The 18,608-nt window shown below is 36.7% G+C and overlaps 1 protein-coding gene across 1 annotated transcript; it reads right to left on the reverse strand.

Moving 5' to 3' along the window:
• Positions 1–280: 280 nt before the first annotated feature.
• LOC101899732 (inactive pancreatic lipase-related protein 1) lies at positions 281–12,451 on the reverse strand. The gene is made up of 3 exons (XM_059124709.1): positions 12,239–12,451; positions 4,856–5,099; positions 281–1,112 (listed from the first exon to the last, which is right to left on the reverse strand). The coding sequence occupies exons 1-3, from the start codon at positions 12,291–12,293 to the stop codon at positions 281–283; spliced, it is 1,131 nt and encodes a 376-aa protein (XP_058980692.1). The 5' UTR covers positions 12,294–12,451.
• Between the last annotated feature and the right edge of the window lie 6,157 nt (positions 12,452–18,608).

Raw genomic sequence — 18,608 nt, forward strand, 5'->3', positions numbered from 1 at the left:
AGTACGGCTTTAACCCGTACTAAATGTCTCATCAATATATATGATTTACTGGTGTTCAGGTAAGACTTATACTCCTGACATTTTGTGGCAAATAATTTTGTAGAATATTTTGACTTGCTACGATCCCTTTGTCGACTCGCTTAAGGGTTAAATTTTTCAATTCAATTCTACATACCAACTTTTATATTTTCGAAATACTTGAAACCAATGTTTTTTTACTTTTATTACATTTATTATTTTACATAAATACTAAAAACCTAAGAAAAATAAAAAAAAAACATTATTTCCCCCTTCGCCTCCTTTGGGTATTTGTCGATCGAACCACCGTTGACTCCAATGCTGGACGCATACGACACATAGCTCCCAAACCGTAAGGCCTATGTTTTGTTGTGCTCAAATAGAAAACACCTTTCTTACGTCGAGCCGGCTCACCACCCATAAAAACCTCCGCAGGGCATTCTTTCGACCCCGAGGGGCAGCCACATTTCTGTTCAATAACATTTCTATAGTTTTTACAACGTATCGCCCCAAAGGCATATGGATTTCTTAGAGATTCCGTAAAGTAATACAAAGACCCGAAATGATCGCAAGTAAATTTCGGTTCGGTAGCAGTGGCATTTGGACAATGTGGTTGCCCTAGCCCCCAGTTGGGGAAAAATGAAGCATGTCCCAAATCAGTGCCCCGATAACCGAATAACGCCGTATCCGTTTGTATCGATTCCACATACAGCGCAGCATCTGGGGTTAGGCGCCAATCTTTGGCAATGCTTTGATGTATTGGTCCCGCGGTGTCCAGGGCATAGATGACCCCATAACGTGATGGTTTCAACAATTTACCCGCTACACCGGCGACATGGCACCCGTAGCTGTGACCAATCAAATACATTTCTTCGAAGGGATAATTGGTGGTGTCGTGCAGAAACCGGGTAAAATCATTTATCTGTTCCGCAATATCAAATACTTCAGTTATCACTCGCAAATAGTTCACATCCAGCGAATAGTCACTGTAATCAACCAGAATGACATTAAAGTCTCCTATCTCCAGATAGGCATCTTTAATGGCTGCACTCGAACATGTTGTCGTCATGCCATTCCAACCGTGAATGGATATTCTGAAATTATTAAATAAAAATAAAATTGGTTAAATAAAGTATAGCCTGAGAGTCCGAAATTCTTTTGGGAAATTTGGAATAACCATGAAGCTCACAATACGCGAAGTGAGCATCCGATTCCTTTCAAAATCGGTGCATCTCAATATCTCTATCAACACAAAATCTGACGTGAATATGGAATATTTCGGTGCATTTTTCTGGTACCTCCCCCACAACCGAACAAATTTTGAACAATTACAGGGTGAGATAAAAAACTGCAACATAATCAAACGCCATAATTTTGACATTTTTTTTTAATTTCATTAAATGAAAGCAAAAAATGTCGGAAATAGCATCAAAGTTTAGAATTGTTCGAATTGGTCACCTTTGGCCAGAATTATGGACTTCAAACGGCCAATAAAACCGTAACATGCTGCCCGAATGTTGCTCTGCGGAATTTTGGCCCATTCCTGTCGAAGCGCTTGCTTGAGGTGATCGGCACTTTGGTATTTTTTAGTGCCAACCTTGTTTTCCAAAATACTCCAGACACAATAGTCCAACGGATTGGTATCCGGAGATTTTGGTGGCCATTGTACGCTGGAAATGAAGCGAGGAACCTCATTTTGTAACCATTCTTGGTGCAGAGTCCTGTTGGAATGTCCAAGGTCTGCAGCCAAAATGTTTGCGTGTCCAAGGCTTTAATACAGAATATTTTCGCGATAATATTCGGCATTTATTCAGATGCCACGGTCGTTTTATGTGAACGGAGAGCGACCATCGGCTATTATGGTGGCCCACACCATCACCATGGCCGGCGCTTGAGTTCTGGTGGCCAACCGAATGTGCACATTTTCAGCTGACCTATTTGGCAAGTAAACACGATTATTTTGTTTGTTTACAAACTGCTGGACAACGAATGTTTTCTCATCGGAGAAAACAAAATTCGGCAGTTCATTACTTTCGGCCGAGCGAAGCAACTCTTTAGCTCTTTTAAGTCTATTTTCTTTCTGTTGCGGTGTAAGTTATTGCACTTTTTGGAATTTTAGTGGCTTTACCCCGAGCTCATTTTTCAACATTTGCCTAGTAAAATATTGCGATATATTCAGCTCACGAGCGATTTTTTGGCCACTGCGACGCGGGTTTCGATCAAGTCGCTTCTTTACTCTCCAAACATTTTGTGCTGCTTTCTTCCGTCCACTTTCTTGAAGTCGGGCTACGCTACCAGTATCACGGTAACGAGGCATGGTACGAGTCACAAAAGGTTTATTCACATTCAAATGCTGGAGTGCTCTAACGCTAGCCACTTGTGGTTTTCCAGCCAAATATAAAGAAATCACACTATCGCACTTGAATTCCATCACGAATAAATTTTTTCCGGAAAATTTTTTCTCACCAAAACGCTATTGTGCGCTTGCAGCGGTCGGACGAGTGGCTTAGAAATGACAGCAGTCTGAAGTTGGATGCAGTTTTTTCATCTCACCCTGTAGAGTTCTTATCCAACTAATTAGCTAACTGTATATATCACAAAATATTTCTTAAAAGACACTTCACCTAAATATACGTAAATATATACAAACGGTAAATGCTGCTTAAAAGCACCTCTTTATTCCTTCTTTAACACAAGGAATATTTTTAAATATTTCCGCATATTTATATGCAATTCTGCAACTTAAATGTCGTCTACCAACAAATTTCTCAAGTTTGTGCCTTAAGTCTTTTGTTTTGCAAGAGCCTATATCATTATGATTGTTGCAACCCGTTCCCATTTTTATAGAATTTATATAAAAACAAGTAAGCAAAGGCTACAGTCGAGCGGGGCCGACCGTTGAATACCCTACAACACTATAATAAACCATACAGTTTATAATACTCGACAGAATCCCACAAGATATTGTGACAAATAATAAAAGAAAACCATCAGGTTTCGTTCTCTAATTTTCGAATAATAGCAACATAAACAAATTTCTCATTTCCAATTTATTGGTAGATGTTGCACTTAAATGGTCTTCCTAGATCTGGAACCAATATTTCCCAAAGCCCTATAATCTCTCAGAAGTGGCAAAAGATTAACATTTATTATTGGTTTTTGACTGAAACGCATCTATATGAGATACAGCCATTTGAATATATTCTTCAACTAAATCAGCGTTAACGAAATAGTCAGAAGTGCGTCTTTCCTGTATTTGTGAATTCTCCAAGAAGTCACTGTAATGGACATTTTCGTATTTTGTCGACAAAAGTTGGCAAACTATTTCACACATTGAATTTTTTTGGATGGCCATCCAAAACTGCTTGGCTTTTGCAATGTCCGGTAACCCCCATTCAAATGTGCGTGAGGATCGGGCGATAATTACGACCTGCCGACAATTTTGCAGTTTTTTGGTCCATTTCAACCCCTAAATATATAGCGATCATCTCCAAAAAGAGTAGACTTCTATTCTGACCCTCATCTTATCCCCATGCAAAAATTTAAAAGGATCGGGCCATAAATGATATCTGTATATGATATCCTGATATCCTAACTACTTAGTTTTGTTAGCTGTAGAAATATTACCAAATGTTTAATTCAAAATGAAAATATGCCAAAAATATGACAAAATTGAAAAAAATATGAAAAAATTTTACAAAATCAATATTTTCATCTTTAGAGAGATATTTTTATGCGATTTTTTTAGACGTTTTTTCTTTCCTGCCAAGAGGCCATTCTGAATTAATGAGAACTGTCGAAATCAGTTCAGCCGTTCTCGACATATAAGAGATCTTTCAAGCATATCTCCTTTGATAGACATATATATTGCACATATTTTGCTATATATCCGATTTGTTGGATAATAACATCAATGTAAAGGTCAGAAGTAACCTTGTGATGGCTTTGTGATTTCGCCGGGATTTAAAATATTCACGGTTTAATGAGTGGGCTTCTTCCCCGCCCTAAACTCTATCTACATGCGAAATTTCGCGTCGATTGGTCTATAATTGCGACCTGTATAGCTACTGCAAAATCCGACATTTTTTCAGTATTTGGTCCATTTCAACCCCTAAACATTTGGCGATCATCTCCAAAAGAAATAGGGTTCTATTCTGGTCCAAGCCCCACCTACATTCTAAATTTCGTGAAGATCGGGCCATAATTGCGACCTGTAGAGTGATTACAAATTAACATGGACAGACGGACAGACGGACGGACGGACGGACGGACATACATAGCTAGATCGACTCACTCGGCGAGCTAGGAAGACCCATATATACTTTCCTATGTGGGAAACAAATATTTCGAGGTGTTACATAATTTTTGGCCCAATCAAACTTATAATACCCCCAACACATAGTGTTGTAGGGTATAAAAATATAAAAAATCGAAATATTCAAAATATTCGTAAATTATTGCTATTGAAACCAAAAAACGATTGCAAGTTACAATTAAAATCAAAATAACACTCATCAACGGCACAACTGTAATTACAGCCATCAAAAGAAGACATAAAGCGTGTCATCACATACAAAACAGCAAATAAAATATTAAGGGCACTTACGAATAACAGTACACACACATATACATGCATGAATGAATACATTGCTATGCTCAAAACAACAAAGGGTAAACTGCAAACCCTAGAGCAAATAACAAACAATCCATTTAACACATTGCTTCCTCTTCTAGATGTTGAGTTCTTTTTTTGGCATATTTTTTCCACAGATTTTTATAACCCAACAGAGAACGTCTGCCAACACCATGACGACAAGCAGTCCTCCTGCATACCTACCTCACTGGCCATGCGACATTAAAATTGGACTCCGACAATCCCTTTTGATCGCCCGCTCTGAGCACTTGTTTCACGTTCGGATTCTTCCGTGTATACAAATCGAAACGAACATGTTTCTTTGTTGCCCGCAAATCTGGTGCGATCAGCTGACGAGCCTCTTTCGTCACGAGCGTTGCAATGAAATCCACCGTTAACGGTTCACAATAGCCCAACTGGTTCTTAACCACAACGACATTGTCACGAGCTGTAAGGGGAGATAAATAAAATGGGAATTTTGTTTTTTAATTGGTGGAGAGGATAACAAGTATCGCTTGTAAATCATCGTAGAGGGAACTCATTTTTTCACATAAATTTTAAGAATATTTTACTTTCTGTTTCGATCTAATCAAAATTAATCAAACTTTCAAAGAATTTTGTTGCTTCGACAGAAAGTACCTCCTAATGTTTTTATACCCTCCACCTTGGAAAGGAGGGTATATTAACTTTGTCATTCCGTTTGTAACATCCCTAAATATTCGTTTTAGACCCCATAAAGTATATATTCATAATCAGCATAAAATTCTAAGTCGATTTAACGATGTCCGTCTGTCTGTCTGTCTGTCTGTTGAAATCACGATACAGCCCACATTATTTGCCGTAGAGCTCCAAAATTTAGCAGAGCTATTTGCATTGTGTCTAGGATGGTTGGTATTGAAAATGAGATATATCGGTCCACGTTGTGGCATAGTCCCCATATAACGGTACCTCCCGATATTCGGTATTTTGATGATTTATGCCGAATTTTTTCACGGATTTGTCTTAAAATTGGTATTTGTAGGTCATAGCGGGTCCCTGAGCGTGTGGCAAAACATTGCATGTATAGGTCCACGTTGTGGTATAGCCCCCATATAAAGGTACCTCCCGATATTTAGTATTTTAGTTTTTTTTACAACATTTTTCACCAAATTTGTCTAAAAATTGGTATTTGTGGGTCATAATGGTTTCCAGCTCCGGTGGCGGAACATTGCATGTATGGGTCCATAATTTGGTATAGTCCCCATATAACGGTACCTCCCGATATTCGGTATTTTGATGATTTATGCCACATTTTTTCACGGATTTGTCTTAAAATTGGTATTTGTAGGTCATAGCGGGTCCCTGAGCGTGTGACAAAACATTGCATGTATAGGTCCACGTTGTGGTATAGCCCCCATATAAAGGTACCTCCCGATATTTAGTATTTTAGTTTCTTTTTACCACATTTTTTCACGGATTTGTCTGAAAATCGGTATTTGTTGGTCATAATGGGTTCCAGCTCCGGTGGCGAAACATTGTAATTATAGGTCCACGTTTTGGTATAGCCCCCATATAAAGGTACCTCCCGATATTCGGTAATTTGATGATTTTTGCCACATTTTTTCAGGGATTTGTTCGAAAATTGGTATTTGTTGGTCATAATTGGTTCCAGTTTCGGTGGCGAAACATTGCATGCATTGGTCCATGATTTGATATAGCCCCCATATAACGGTACCTCCCGATATTCGGTATATTGATGGTTTTTGCCACATTTTTTCACTGATTTGTCTAAAAATTGGTATTTGTGGGTCATAATGGGTACTAGCTCCGGTGGCGAAACATTGTAATTATAGGTCCACGTTTTGGTATAGCCCCCATATAACGGTACCTCCCCATAATCGGCATTTTAATGGTTTTTGCCACATTTCTTCTAATGTTTCTTTTGCCCTAAGGTGGAGGGTATTAAAAGTTTGGCCCGGCCGAACTTAATGTTTTTTTACTTGTTTTAAATATCAGGGTTATTTTCTGGTTGATTTGTTGTTAGTTTAGCATTTTTGAGACTCATATCTCGACGAAATCAGCAATCTCCAAATCTCAATCCTAGACACCAACTCTTATCGCAATATAAAATTTTACGGTTTTAGCTATATTTCTTCACCCAATACCAATGTAAGTACTATTTACAACTTTTTATACAATTATAGTACACATTTCAAAATCCACATCCATATCTCCATTCCAGATACCAACAGTAATTGTAAAATGAAATTACACGGTATAAGATATATCCCTTCACCTAATACCTAATTCAGTACCATTTATTAATTTTCTTTCAAATCTTTAACACGGATACCATCAGCAATCTAAATATCAAATTTCAAACTCTTATCTCTATCTCTTCACCCAATGTCAAATATAGTACCTTGAAGTACTTTTCGTAAAATCACCCTCATATGTCCAGGCTACAAATGTACCAAATTTCAGAGCAATACCGAATATAGTACTTTTTAGTACTCTTCGTGCATTTGTAGTACAAATTTCCAAAACCACCTCCATATCTTAACCATATTCTCCAACAGTGGCATCAATATTAAAATTCAGGATTCCAGCTCTATCCTTTCACCCAACACCAAAATTTAGTACTATTTAGTACTTTTCGTACAAATATAGAACTCATTTCCAAACCACTGCCAAATCTCAACCATCACTGATCTAAATTTCAAATTTCAGAATTTTATGTCTATCCCTTCACCCAATAACAAATATAGTACCATTCAGCACTTATCTACAATTATAGTACACAATTCCAAAACCACCTCCATATGTCCAGGCTACACATGACCAGCGACCCTAATACCAAATTTCTGATTTCAAGCACTATCTGTTTACCCAACACTAAATTGTACCAAATATAGTAAAGGGTGAATTTTTTGAGGTTAGGATTTTCATGCATTAGTATTTGACAGATCACGTGGGATTTCAGACATGGTGTCAAAGAGAAAGATGCTCAGTATGCTTTGACATTTCATCATGAATAGACTTACTAACGAGCAACGCTTGCAAATCATTGAATTTTATTACCAAAATGTTGGGAGAAAATCCGCTTTTTATCGACAAACTTTGTTCAGCGATGAGGCTCATTTCTGGTTGAATGGCTACGTAAATAAGCAAAATTGCCGCATTTGGAGTGAAGAGCAACCAGAAGCCGTTCAAGAACTGCCCATGCATCCCGAAAAATGCACTGTTTGGTGTGGTTTGTACGCTGGTGGAATCATTGGACCGTATTTTTTCAAAGATGCTGTTGGACGCAACGTTACGGTGAATGGCGATCGCTATCGTTCGATGCTAACAAACTTTTTGTTGCCAAAAATGGAAGAACTGAACTTGGTTGACATGTGGTTTCAACAAGATGGCGCTACATGCCACACAGCTCGCGATTCTATCGCCATTTTGAGGGAAAACTTCGGAGAACAATTCATATCAAAAAATGGACCAGTAAGTTGGCCACCAAGATCATGCGATTTGATGCCTTTAGACTATTTTTTGTGGGGCTACGTCAAGTCTAAAGAAGTCTACAGAAATAAGGCAGCAACTATTCCAGCTTTGGAAGACAACATTTCCGAAGAAATTCGGGCTATTCCGGCCGAAATGCTCGAAAAAGTTGCCCAAAATTGGACTTTCCGAATGGACCACCTAAGACGCAGCCGCGGTCAACATTTAAATGAAATTATCTTCAAAAAGTAAATGTCATGGACCAATCTAACGTTTCAAATAAAGAACCGATGAGATTTTGAAAATTTTATGAGTTTTTTTTTAAAAAAAAAAGTTATCAAGCTCTTAAAAAATCACTATTACTATTTTATACTTTTCGAGCTGTCTCTTCATCACACACCTACCACCAACAGGGACTCAATTTTAAATTTCAGCTTCATCCGTTGATCTTAAACAAAAGTGTTCCAAATTTAGTACCATTTAGTGCAGTTCGCACACTTGTTACACATTCCAAAACCTGTATGAGAAGTTTGATCTCATACCGAATTGTGAGTTTTTAGGTCTATCTGTTCACAGCTCTATTACGTTCAATACCAAATGGTACAATTTAATAAGTTTGGTACGATTTTAAATTTCGAATTTCCAAAAACCCTTTGGTACATTTATTCTGCATATATTGTTCATCCGATTTGTTATTTTTGTGCTCCGCAACCGTAATATGCACTCAGTAACAACAATATTTGGGGAAATATATCAAATACAGCTCAGAAATACATTTGCTAAATTTTATCGAGATCGGTTCAGATTTAGATATAGCTCCCATATATAACTTCGTCAGATTTACCTTTTATTGTGCACCAAACGTGTAATATTTGTCCAAAGGGGATGGAATTTGGCACTTATGACCGAATTGAGTCTAGAAGCTAGTATGTCAAATTTGGTGAAGATCGGTTCAGATATAGCTATAGCTCCCATATATACTGTTCATCCGATTTGTTATATTTGTTACCCACAGCCTTAATATGTACTCCGTAACAACGATATTCAGGGAAATATATCAAATACAGCTCAGAAATAAATTTGCCAATTTTTATCAGGATTGGTTCAGATTTAGATATAGATCCCGTATATATAAAATGGGCAATACAAGTCCGAATTTAAAAGATACAAATGCTTCGGCATATTTAGTCTTTTGAATGTGTTTAGTCTTTTGAATATGTGGAGCTCTACTAAATTAGCAGAGTGTTGTAAGGTATCATAAAGTCGACCCCACCCGACTTTAAGACTTTCTTTACTGGTTTTAATTTTTAGTACATTTTAGCAATTTTTTTACCTTTTAGTACGAATTTCCAAAACTTACACTCCCACCGCACAATTTCGGATTTGTATATTTTTACGCAGTATTTTGGACTCGAAATAGATTTGGAAAATTTAGTACATTGAGTGTAGTCCGAACACTTGGTACACATTTCCAAAACCTTCATATATCAAACTGCAAGTTTTCAGCTCATGTTCAATGCAAAATGGTAAAATTTAAGAAGTTTAGTACGATTTCGGATTTCCAAAAATCCTTTGGTACATCAATACTTCACTCCATCGGTAACTCCAATACAATATATTCAATTTTTAGTGCATTTCAGTACTTTTCTTTACCTTTTTGTACAAATTTACAAAACTTACACACCCAAAAATTTTGGACTGTCTTCGAGAATTATCGTGGACACAGGCAGACAGCCAAACAGACTGACTTGACTAAATTGACAACAAATATTTTTAAATGGATCTAATCGTCCAAAGAGACCTAAGATCTAAAACCATTATTTCGATGAGGCACATTTTGGAATTACCTATTGATATATTTCCTCTGTAGCTGTTATACTGAAGGTATAAAAATTGAGAATATATATGTACTAGCAAATATTCTCTACTTATTGTTCGAAATTAAAAAAAAAAACCTTTTGTCCGTCTATTCTACACAACATCAAAGACCCTCATTGCCAGTTTCAGATTTCCAATTCTATCCTTTCCCCAAATAACATATTGAATACCATTTAATGTTTTTTGCACTCTTTTAGAAGATATTTCCAAAACGACCTCCATATCTCAACCCCACCTCACATTGCAGATTTCCAACCCTTCCTCATATACCAAATTGAGTACAATTTAGGACTTTTCGTACATGTTTCCAAAACCACCCTCAAATCTCAATCCTACACACCAATAGTGACCAAATACCAATTTTAAAATTTCAGTTTCATCCGTTCGCCCAAACCCAAATTGTACAAAGTTTAGTAAAGTTCTTCCACTAAATGCACATTTTCTAAGACACCTTCTACTCGATAAGATTTTACCTCTATCCGTTCACATAATACAAAGTGGGTTTGAAGTACTTTTAGTACACTTGCAGTTCAAATTTCCAAAAAAAAAAAAACTTTGTTTCATTTATCCCACACCCCGTCAGCGACCATCATTCCAAACTTCAGATTTCTAGCTCTATCTACCTTTTACGTTTTTAGTACATTTAGTACCCAAAAAATTCGAATTTCCAAAAAACCCAGCCCCAAAATTCTAGCTACAGCCGTTTTGCCTGAGCGTTGATGAATCAGTAAGTCGCTCACTCCGTCGTCACTTAAATATTTTGAAAAATTAATCTGTTATAACAAAAATATCCTTTAAACATAAAAAATGTAGTTCCGATGACCAAACAAAAATTATTCTTAAACCTGTAAGGAAATGTGAAAAGTCGTGAGGGCCGACTTTATGATACCCAACAACACTATGCGCATTTAGTAGAGCTCACGTAACAAAATTTTTATATTGGCAACCAAATAACGTTGCTGTATAGTGCATGATATGACTTCGATATTGATTTATTGAGGCAATAGATATACCGAACCGAGCTTCGCCAAATGGAAAAATTCGGTTGAATATGAAAAACTCTATCAAATTTGGGCTGATGAAGATGTATAGTGAAGGTATATACAAATTTGAACCAATCTCGATGAAATTTGGCCAAGGTATTTTCGAGCTGAATCTGATGTCTGGTATCTAATTTCATTGTTGTGGAGTGCCTATTACGCATATGAGGGAATTTAACACCAAATCGGATGAAACATATGTATGAGAGCTATAGCTATATCTGAACCGATTTTCACCAAAATTTGAAGCGCTTGTTTTTAGGCTGAATTCAAAAAAAAATAAAATTCAGTCCATTTGGGCTGATAGACATTTGGTGCACAAAAATCCTGAAAACGGACAAAGATATTTATGGGAGCTATATCCAAATCTTAACTGATCTTGACAAAATTTATAGATATATCTGAACCGATTTTCACCTAAAATATGAAGTACTTGCTCCAGGCTGAGTTCCGTCAGAAGTGGCACTTCTGAGCTGATATAAGCCATTTGGTGCACAATAGGTTTCGTCCTTTCGACGTTCGTTTTGGCCTCTTTAGCCATTTGATTGAGGATATAAATATTCTCCAAAAACCACGATGATCCAAAAAAATATACATTTTCTTTAAAAATGCAGCTTTAAAGGTCCAGCCTTAAAGATCCACGACTAAAATCCTGCTATTCAATAATCCATATACATTTCTTGGTCAGCTAGTCCTTGAGCTAATATTCTTTAAAATTAACATTTATACTCATGCTACCCTGTCACTTTTACCTTCTAAAATTGCAGTGTTCGTAACTAATACAAACACTAATAATATCATCATGTACACTCTGTTATTAATCTACCACAACCATTTAGCCGTTAGATTTTAGTAACACAAATTTATACAAAACGCCAACCAAAATATTTTTCACTTAATAATTGTTTTTCTATTTTTCATTAGACCACATATTTTAAATTATAGACAAATTGCAAAACAAGCATAGGGGTTAAGTGATGCACAAAAACTGAGGAATAGATTTTTAAAATGTTTTTCGTACTTAGCCCACAAAATAAAGTATCTGTTCTAAGTCGTTTGTTTTGCGGGTTACTGACATACAGCATTAAATGCATCTTAACACATATATAAATGGCCAACACCATAACAAGGTTGGATTTATTAACTAATATTTTTATTTATTCGAATTAAGTTCAATTTTTTTTATTTGAATACCAACCCCAACACTTTGCTATCAAGATCACAGAGAAAATTAAACACAATCGTTTTAACATTTTTCCCGATTTTTGTAAAATTTTCTTCAAACTGCCAGATTTTGGTGGGTTGACAAATGCGTGCGTATTGGATGTTAACCCGGCTATGTCCTGTCGATAACTAACCTTGCCACTGGAATAGAACAAAAGTTTTATAAGATTCTTGGTAATGATGAAACATCACCTTCACCACCACCAACAACAACAATAAACAAAAAACAGCATACTTGGAGTAGAACCTGTCAAGAAACAATGAATGGGGAAGAGTTTTTTTAGAATCAGAGCAAGGTCATGATCGTATCAGAAATGGAGCTACATGCTACGTGAAAACAATTAAAATGCAACTTAAATACAAAATATATATTGAAACGTATGTGGATGGGATGAAATAGGACAGGGAGGGGAGGGTTGCCTCAGATATATTCTCTTATAAATAAACCGTTTTAATTAATTCATTTAAAAATGTGTTAACTTTAAGAAAAGTTCCATTCACAATTCAAAATCTGATGCATAACTGAGAAGATGGGGTCGTAGAATTTTTTGGAATTCTTAAAACATATTTCTTATAGAAGAGCAGAAGAAGGTCTTCTCATATAAAGAGCAGAAAAAGGTCTTCGCATAGAAGAGCAGAAGAAAGTCTTCTCATAGAAGATGAATAGAAGGTCTTCTCATGGAAGAGCAGCCGAGGAAGCTCTTCTCATAGAAGAGCAGCCGAAGAAGCTCTTCTCATAGAAGAGCAGCCGTAGAAGCTCTTCTCATAGAAGAGCAGCCGTAAAAGCTCTTCTCATAGAAGAGCAGCCGAAGAAGCTCTTCTCATAGAAGAGCAGCCGAAGAAGCTCTTCTCATAAAAGAGCAGCCGAAGAAGCTCTTCTCATAGAAGAGCAGCCGAAGAAGCTCTTCTCATAGAAGAGCAGCCGAAGAAGCTCTTCTCATAGAAGAGCAGCCGTAGAAGCTCTTCTCATAGAAGAGCAGCCGTAAAAGCTCTTTTCATAGAAGAGCAGCCGAAGAAGCTCTTCTCATAGAAGAGCAGCCGAAGAAGCTCTTCTCATAGAAGAGCAGCCGAAGAAGCTCTTCTCATAGAAGAGCAGCCGAAGAAGCTCTTCTCATAGAAGAGCAGCCGAAGAAGCTCTTCTCATAAAAGAGCAGCCGAAGAAGCTCTTCTCATAGAAGAGCAGCCGAAGAAGCTCTTCTCATAGAAGAGCAGCCGAAGAAGCTCTTCTCATAGAAGAGCAGCCGAAGAAGCTCTTTTCATAGAAGAGCAGCCGAAGAAGCTCTTCTCATAGAAGAGCAGCCGAAGAAGCTCTTCTCATAGAAGAGCAGCCGAAGAAGCTCTTCTCATAGAAGAGCAGCCGAAGAAGCTCTTTTCATAGAAGAGCAGCCGAAGAAGCTCTTCTCATAGAAGAGCAGCCGAAGAAGCTCTTCTCATAGAAGAGCAGCCGAAGAAGCTCTTCTCATAGAAGAGCAGCCGAAGAAGCTCTTCTCATAGGGTCTTCCCAAGGGTCTTTTTATTGAAGAGCCGAGGATATTCTTATACAAGACCCGAGGGTATTCTTATAGAAGACCCGAGCGTATTCTTATGGAAGTCCCGAGGAAGAAGAAGACCCGAAGGTCTTCCTATTGAGAAACAGAAGGTCTTCTTATAAAAGACCCGAAATCCTCCTTATAGAAGACCAGAAGGTCTTCTTATAGAAGACCAGAATGCCTTCTTATAAGAAACCTGAAGATCTTCTCATAAAAGATCCGAAGGTCTTCTTATAGAAGACCCAGAGGTATTCTTATAGAAAGCCCGGAGGTGTTCTTATAGAAGATCTGAAGGTATTTTTGTAGAAGACGCGAAGGTTTTTTTTTATAGAAAACCCGATGTCTTCTTATAGGAGACCCGAAGGTCTTCTTATGTAAGACTCGAAGGTCTTCTTATAGAAGACCAGAACTTCTTCTCATAGAAACCGGAAGTTCTTCTTTTAGAAGACCGGAAAGTCTTCTTAGTTGGACCAGTTAGTTTATCTCAAGAAGACTAGTTGGTCTTTCTATAGAAAACTATTTCGTATTCTTATTCAAGGTCTTCTCGTTCCACAGTCATAGGACCACTGTACTTTTTCTCAAAATCAGGTTTAATGTCAACCGTTATTTATATTTTTTGTTTATACATAATTTTTTTTTTTTTTTTTTGTATCCATAAATGATGTGAAGTCCACTTAACCGCAAATTGTTTGTTTCGTAGTTCAATTCAATATCGCTGATGAGCCTCATTACACTGACCTGCCTACCAAAATCTGATTTTAGCCTTTACATTTGTTAAGTAAATAATACGTTATTAAAAGTCAGACTACAGCACTCGCACTACGTCATCATGCGTCAATGGCAGGGCAATGCACCCAAGGCATTGAACGTAAAAGTGACATAATGCAAAGATTGAATAAACTTTTGAACTAATTTTTTATTCAACATTTATTATTAAATAATATGAGGGGACAAAATTCAACCAGGTTTGATTTATGACGATCGTTAAACTAAACCTTAGATACGAAGCACATTTACGCAGTAAAGTAGAATTCTTATGTTTTTTTTAATCGTAAAATAAATTAACAAATGCCAATGATGTTTCATTCATCCTTTTTTTTCATATTTTTACACACCTATCAACTTTGACAAGCCCCCTGGTTTTACGCATCTTAACTAAACAGCCCATTTACTTTGTTCTTCCTCATGCAAGCGCATCATTTCTGGTTTTCGATTTGTATTGATTTTAATGAGCCCACATTTAAATAATTCCATTCCATAAAGAAGTGATAAATGGCAATTGCAACTGAACTTGTTTTGCCTTGTTTAGCGAGTCCAGTAGTTTTCCTTTCACTCCTAGGATGAAACAAAAATGACATCAAGGAATTTCTTATTGGTATGTACAACAGAAAAAAATCTTGTCGAAGGGTGGTCAGTGGGACAAAAAAAGGCAGGATTCGAAATATACTATGCGATGTGGGAAATGAAATTATTATTACTCAAAAATTTGATTTTTAGTAGGGAAGGCGCTAAAAGTAGTAAGAGAAATTCACATTTTTTTCTCTGTTGAACTGAGCTTTTGAAAACATTGCGCGATACAAAATTAAGACTATTCAATTGTTCTTAAAAATTTCTAACTTTTTTTTAACTTTTCGTCGTATCAAAACAACAAAACAAAAATCAGTTTTCTTTCAAAAACCCAGTAAAGAATGTCCTAAAGTCGGGCGGGGCCGACTTTATGATACCCTACACCACTTTGCTAATTTAGTAGAGCTCCACATAACAATTAAAAGGATTTATGGGAGAATTCAATCATACACGCTATAATTATAATTTAAAGTTGAAAGAACTAAATATGCCGAAGCATTTGTATCTTTTTAATTCGGACTTGTATTGCCCATTTGGTGCAAAATTAATTTGAAGATATAGATATATATGGGAGCTATATCCAAATCTGAACCGATCTCGATAAAATTTGGCAAAGATATTTCTGAGCTGTATTTGTTATATTTCCCCAAATATTGTTGATACAGAGTGCATATTACGGCTGCGGAGGACAAAAATAACAAATCGGATGAACAATATATATGGGAGCTATAGCTATATCTGAACCGATCTTCACCAAATTTGGCATACTGGCTTCTAGACTCAATTCGGTTATATGTGCCAAATTCCATCCCATTTGGGCAAATATTAGTCGTTTGGTGCACAATAAAAGGTAAATCGGACGAAGTTATATATGGGACCTATATCCAAATCTGAACCGATCTCGATAAAATTTAGCAAAGGTATTTCTGAGCTGTATTTGATATATTTCCCCAAATATTGTTATTAAAGAGTGCATATTAGGGCTGCGGAGGACAAAAATAACAAATCGGATGAACAATATATATGGGAGCTATAGCTATATCTGAACAGATTTCGATCAAATTTGGCATACTTATTTTCAGGCCTATTTTGGTTGTATGTGCAAAATTCCATACTATTCGGGCTGATATAAAAAGACAAATCGGACGTAGATATATATGGGAGCTATATCTAAATTTTTACCGATTATCTCCAATTTCAATAGGGTTCGTCTTTGGGCCAAACAAATGCTATTTGGAAAATTTCATCTCAATCGGATAATAAATGCGACCAAGAATACATGGACAGACGGACGGACAGAAGGACGGAATTACATGCATAAATCAACTCAGAAAGTGATTCTATGGAGATCCTCAAAAGTATCTATGGGTCTATCTCGCTTCCTTCTCCATGTTACAAACAAATGCATAAAGACATAATACCCTGACCACCTTGTGGTGTAGGGTATAATCAGCATCGGACAAAATACCACGCCAGTGCGACATCTAGCGCCGGATAGTTAAGGTGGTATTATGTGAAGACTGTGCCATCTAGTGAGAAGTAGATTATTAATTTTAAATGTAAACAAAGACCAAAGACATAAAACTATAAAGATTGGATTGAATCGAATATTTATAACCAATTTTATGCGAAATCATAAATTCCATATTCATCTCAGATTTCTGGTTGAAAGAAATATTTGGATATAGCAAGTTGTAAAGAATCGCTGACTTTTTTCGCATGTTAAGACAGATAAAAGTATTAAAAATTGTGACCCTTTGTAGGTGAGGCCCCAGAAGGGGCTGGCAGATGTAAATCATCTTCACAACAGATCTTGTGTTAGCAAAAATTTTTGTGTGTGTGAAATTTGAAGAGAATTGGATGCTTATTTCACCTTTTTTGAGCGTTTTGTTTTTCAAAATCTTGAACCCTATGTGAGGGAGGTACCAAAAGAGATGGTCCGATCTGTACCATCTTTATAACAAATCTTATATTGATGGAAATATTGAGATGTACTAAGACTGAATGGAAACGGATGTTGATTTCGCGTTTTATGAGCTTTATGATATTCAAAATTTTGAAACTTTGTGTGGGCGGTACCAGAAGGAGTGGACGGACATACCCCATTTTCACACCAGACCTTGGGTTAATAAAAATATTGTGATGTGTGTAATTGGAGACAATCGGACTCTTACATCACATTCTATAAGAATGGGGAAAAGGGGGCGTGAAATGATGGAGTAGGCCGATATTGTCCATTTTCACACCTGACATAGCACTAATACAAATATTAGGATTTGCAAATTTTACACTAAATTAGATGACCCCTTCCAGCGTGTCAAGGTCCCCTTAGGACATTCAAATACTAAATTTAAAACAATTCCGATGAATAATGTCGCTGATATTATCAAAATACCAAAAAAAATTGAGGTACCGTTATGAGTGGGTCATACGAAGACGTGGAACTACATAGACAATTTTCTGTCATAGGTTGGGTATCCATTATGAACTACAAAAACGAAATTTGAAATAATTCCAAAGAATATTGTCGCCAAATTAAATTGCCTACTGGCAAAATACTAATGTGTGCAAAATGTCAGTCTTCTATCTTAATTCATTCAAAAGATCGTGATTACAACAGACAGATAGACGCATATCGCTAAATCGACTTCGAATTTTACACTGATCAAGGATATAAATACTTTGTTGGGTCTGACATGAGTATTTCTAGAAGTTACAAACGGAATTACAATATTAATATACAATCATTAGTATGCTGGAAGGTATAAAAAATCCGTTGAAAAAAGACATCTAAAATTATAAAAATACCGAATATCGGGTAGTACAGTCCTATACAAAAGTGTGGGCCTGTATTGTCATCTATCTGCCAGGGAAGGCATTAACTGAACCTAAAAATAGCAATTTTGAGACAATTTCATTAAAAATGTAAAGTCGGAAAAATCCTGAATGCCGAAAGGTGTCATTCCATATTAGGAAGTGATACTCATTTCGAACTCCAAATACCGAATTTGAAAAAATATATACGAAATGTGACTAAAATTGTGAAAATATCGAATAGGTAGTACAGTTATATGGAGCCTATGCAAAACTATGGATCTACATACATAATTTTCTATCAGAGACCATAGTATTTATTGTCTAATACCAACATTAATAATCCCGCTACGATCGGCTTTGTGTAACAAACAACACAGCAAGTACATGTTCCTGTTCGTTAATTTTTCTGATGTGAGAGCAACACTACCCAGAATGTTTGCTCCGAACTCGCTTGGTCTAAGCCGGGAATAAGGCCAACACCAGACTATGGTTCTGCTTCGTTTGTCGTAATCGCGTCTTTAACCGGATACATTAGTATAGCTATAGGGACGTACTGCTTCCTGCTGCGCCAATGTAGACCCCCAGTGGGTAATCACCTTCCACTCCCTGCAATCTCCACAACAGCAATTTATGCAACAGTTGACGCCACAC

This window comes from Musca domestica, unplaced genomic scaffold (genome assembly GCF_030504385.1).
Source record: "Musca domestica strain aabys unplaced genomic scaffold, Musca_domestica.polishedcontigs.V.1.1 3, whole genome shotgun sequence".
NCBI lineage: Eukaryota > Metazoa > Arthropoda > Insecta > Diptera > Muscidae > Musca > Musca domestica.

Excerpts from the sequence above, each read along its gene's own strand:
- LOC101899732 (XM_059124709.1), bottom strand. The coding sequence starts at position 12,293 with ATGTTAAAACGATTGTGTTTAATTTTCTCTGTGATCTTGATAGCAAAG. Across the intron at positions 5,100-12,238 it reads CTTGATAGCAAAGTGTTGGG|CTCGTGACAATGTCGTTGTG; the intron begins GTTGGTATTCAA and ends CTCCCCTTACAG. Across the intron at positions 1,113-4,855 it reads AATGTCGCATGGCCAGTGAG|AATATCCATTCACGGTTGGA; the intron begins GTAGGTATGCAG and ends TAATAATTTCAG.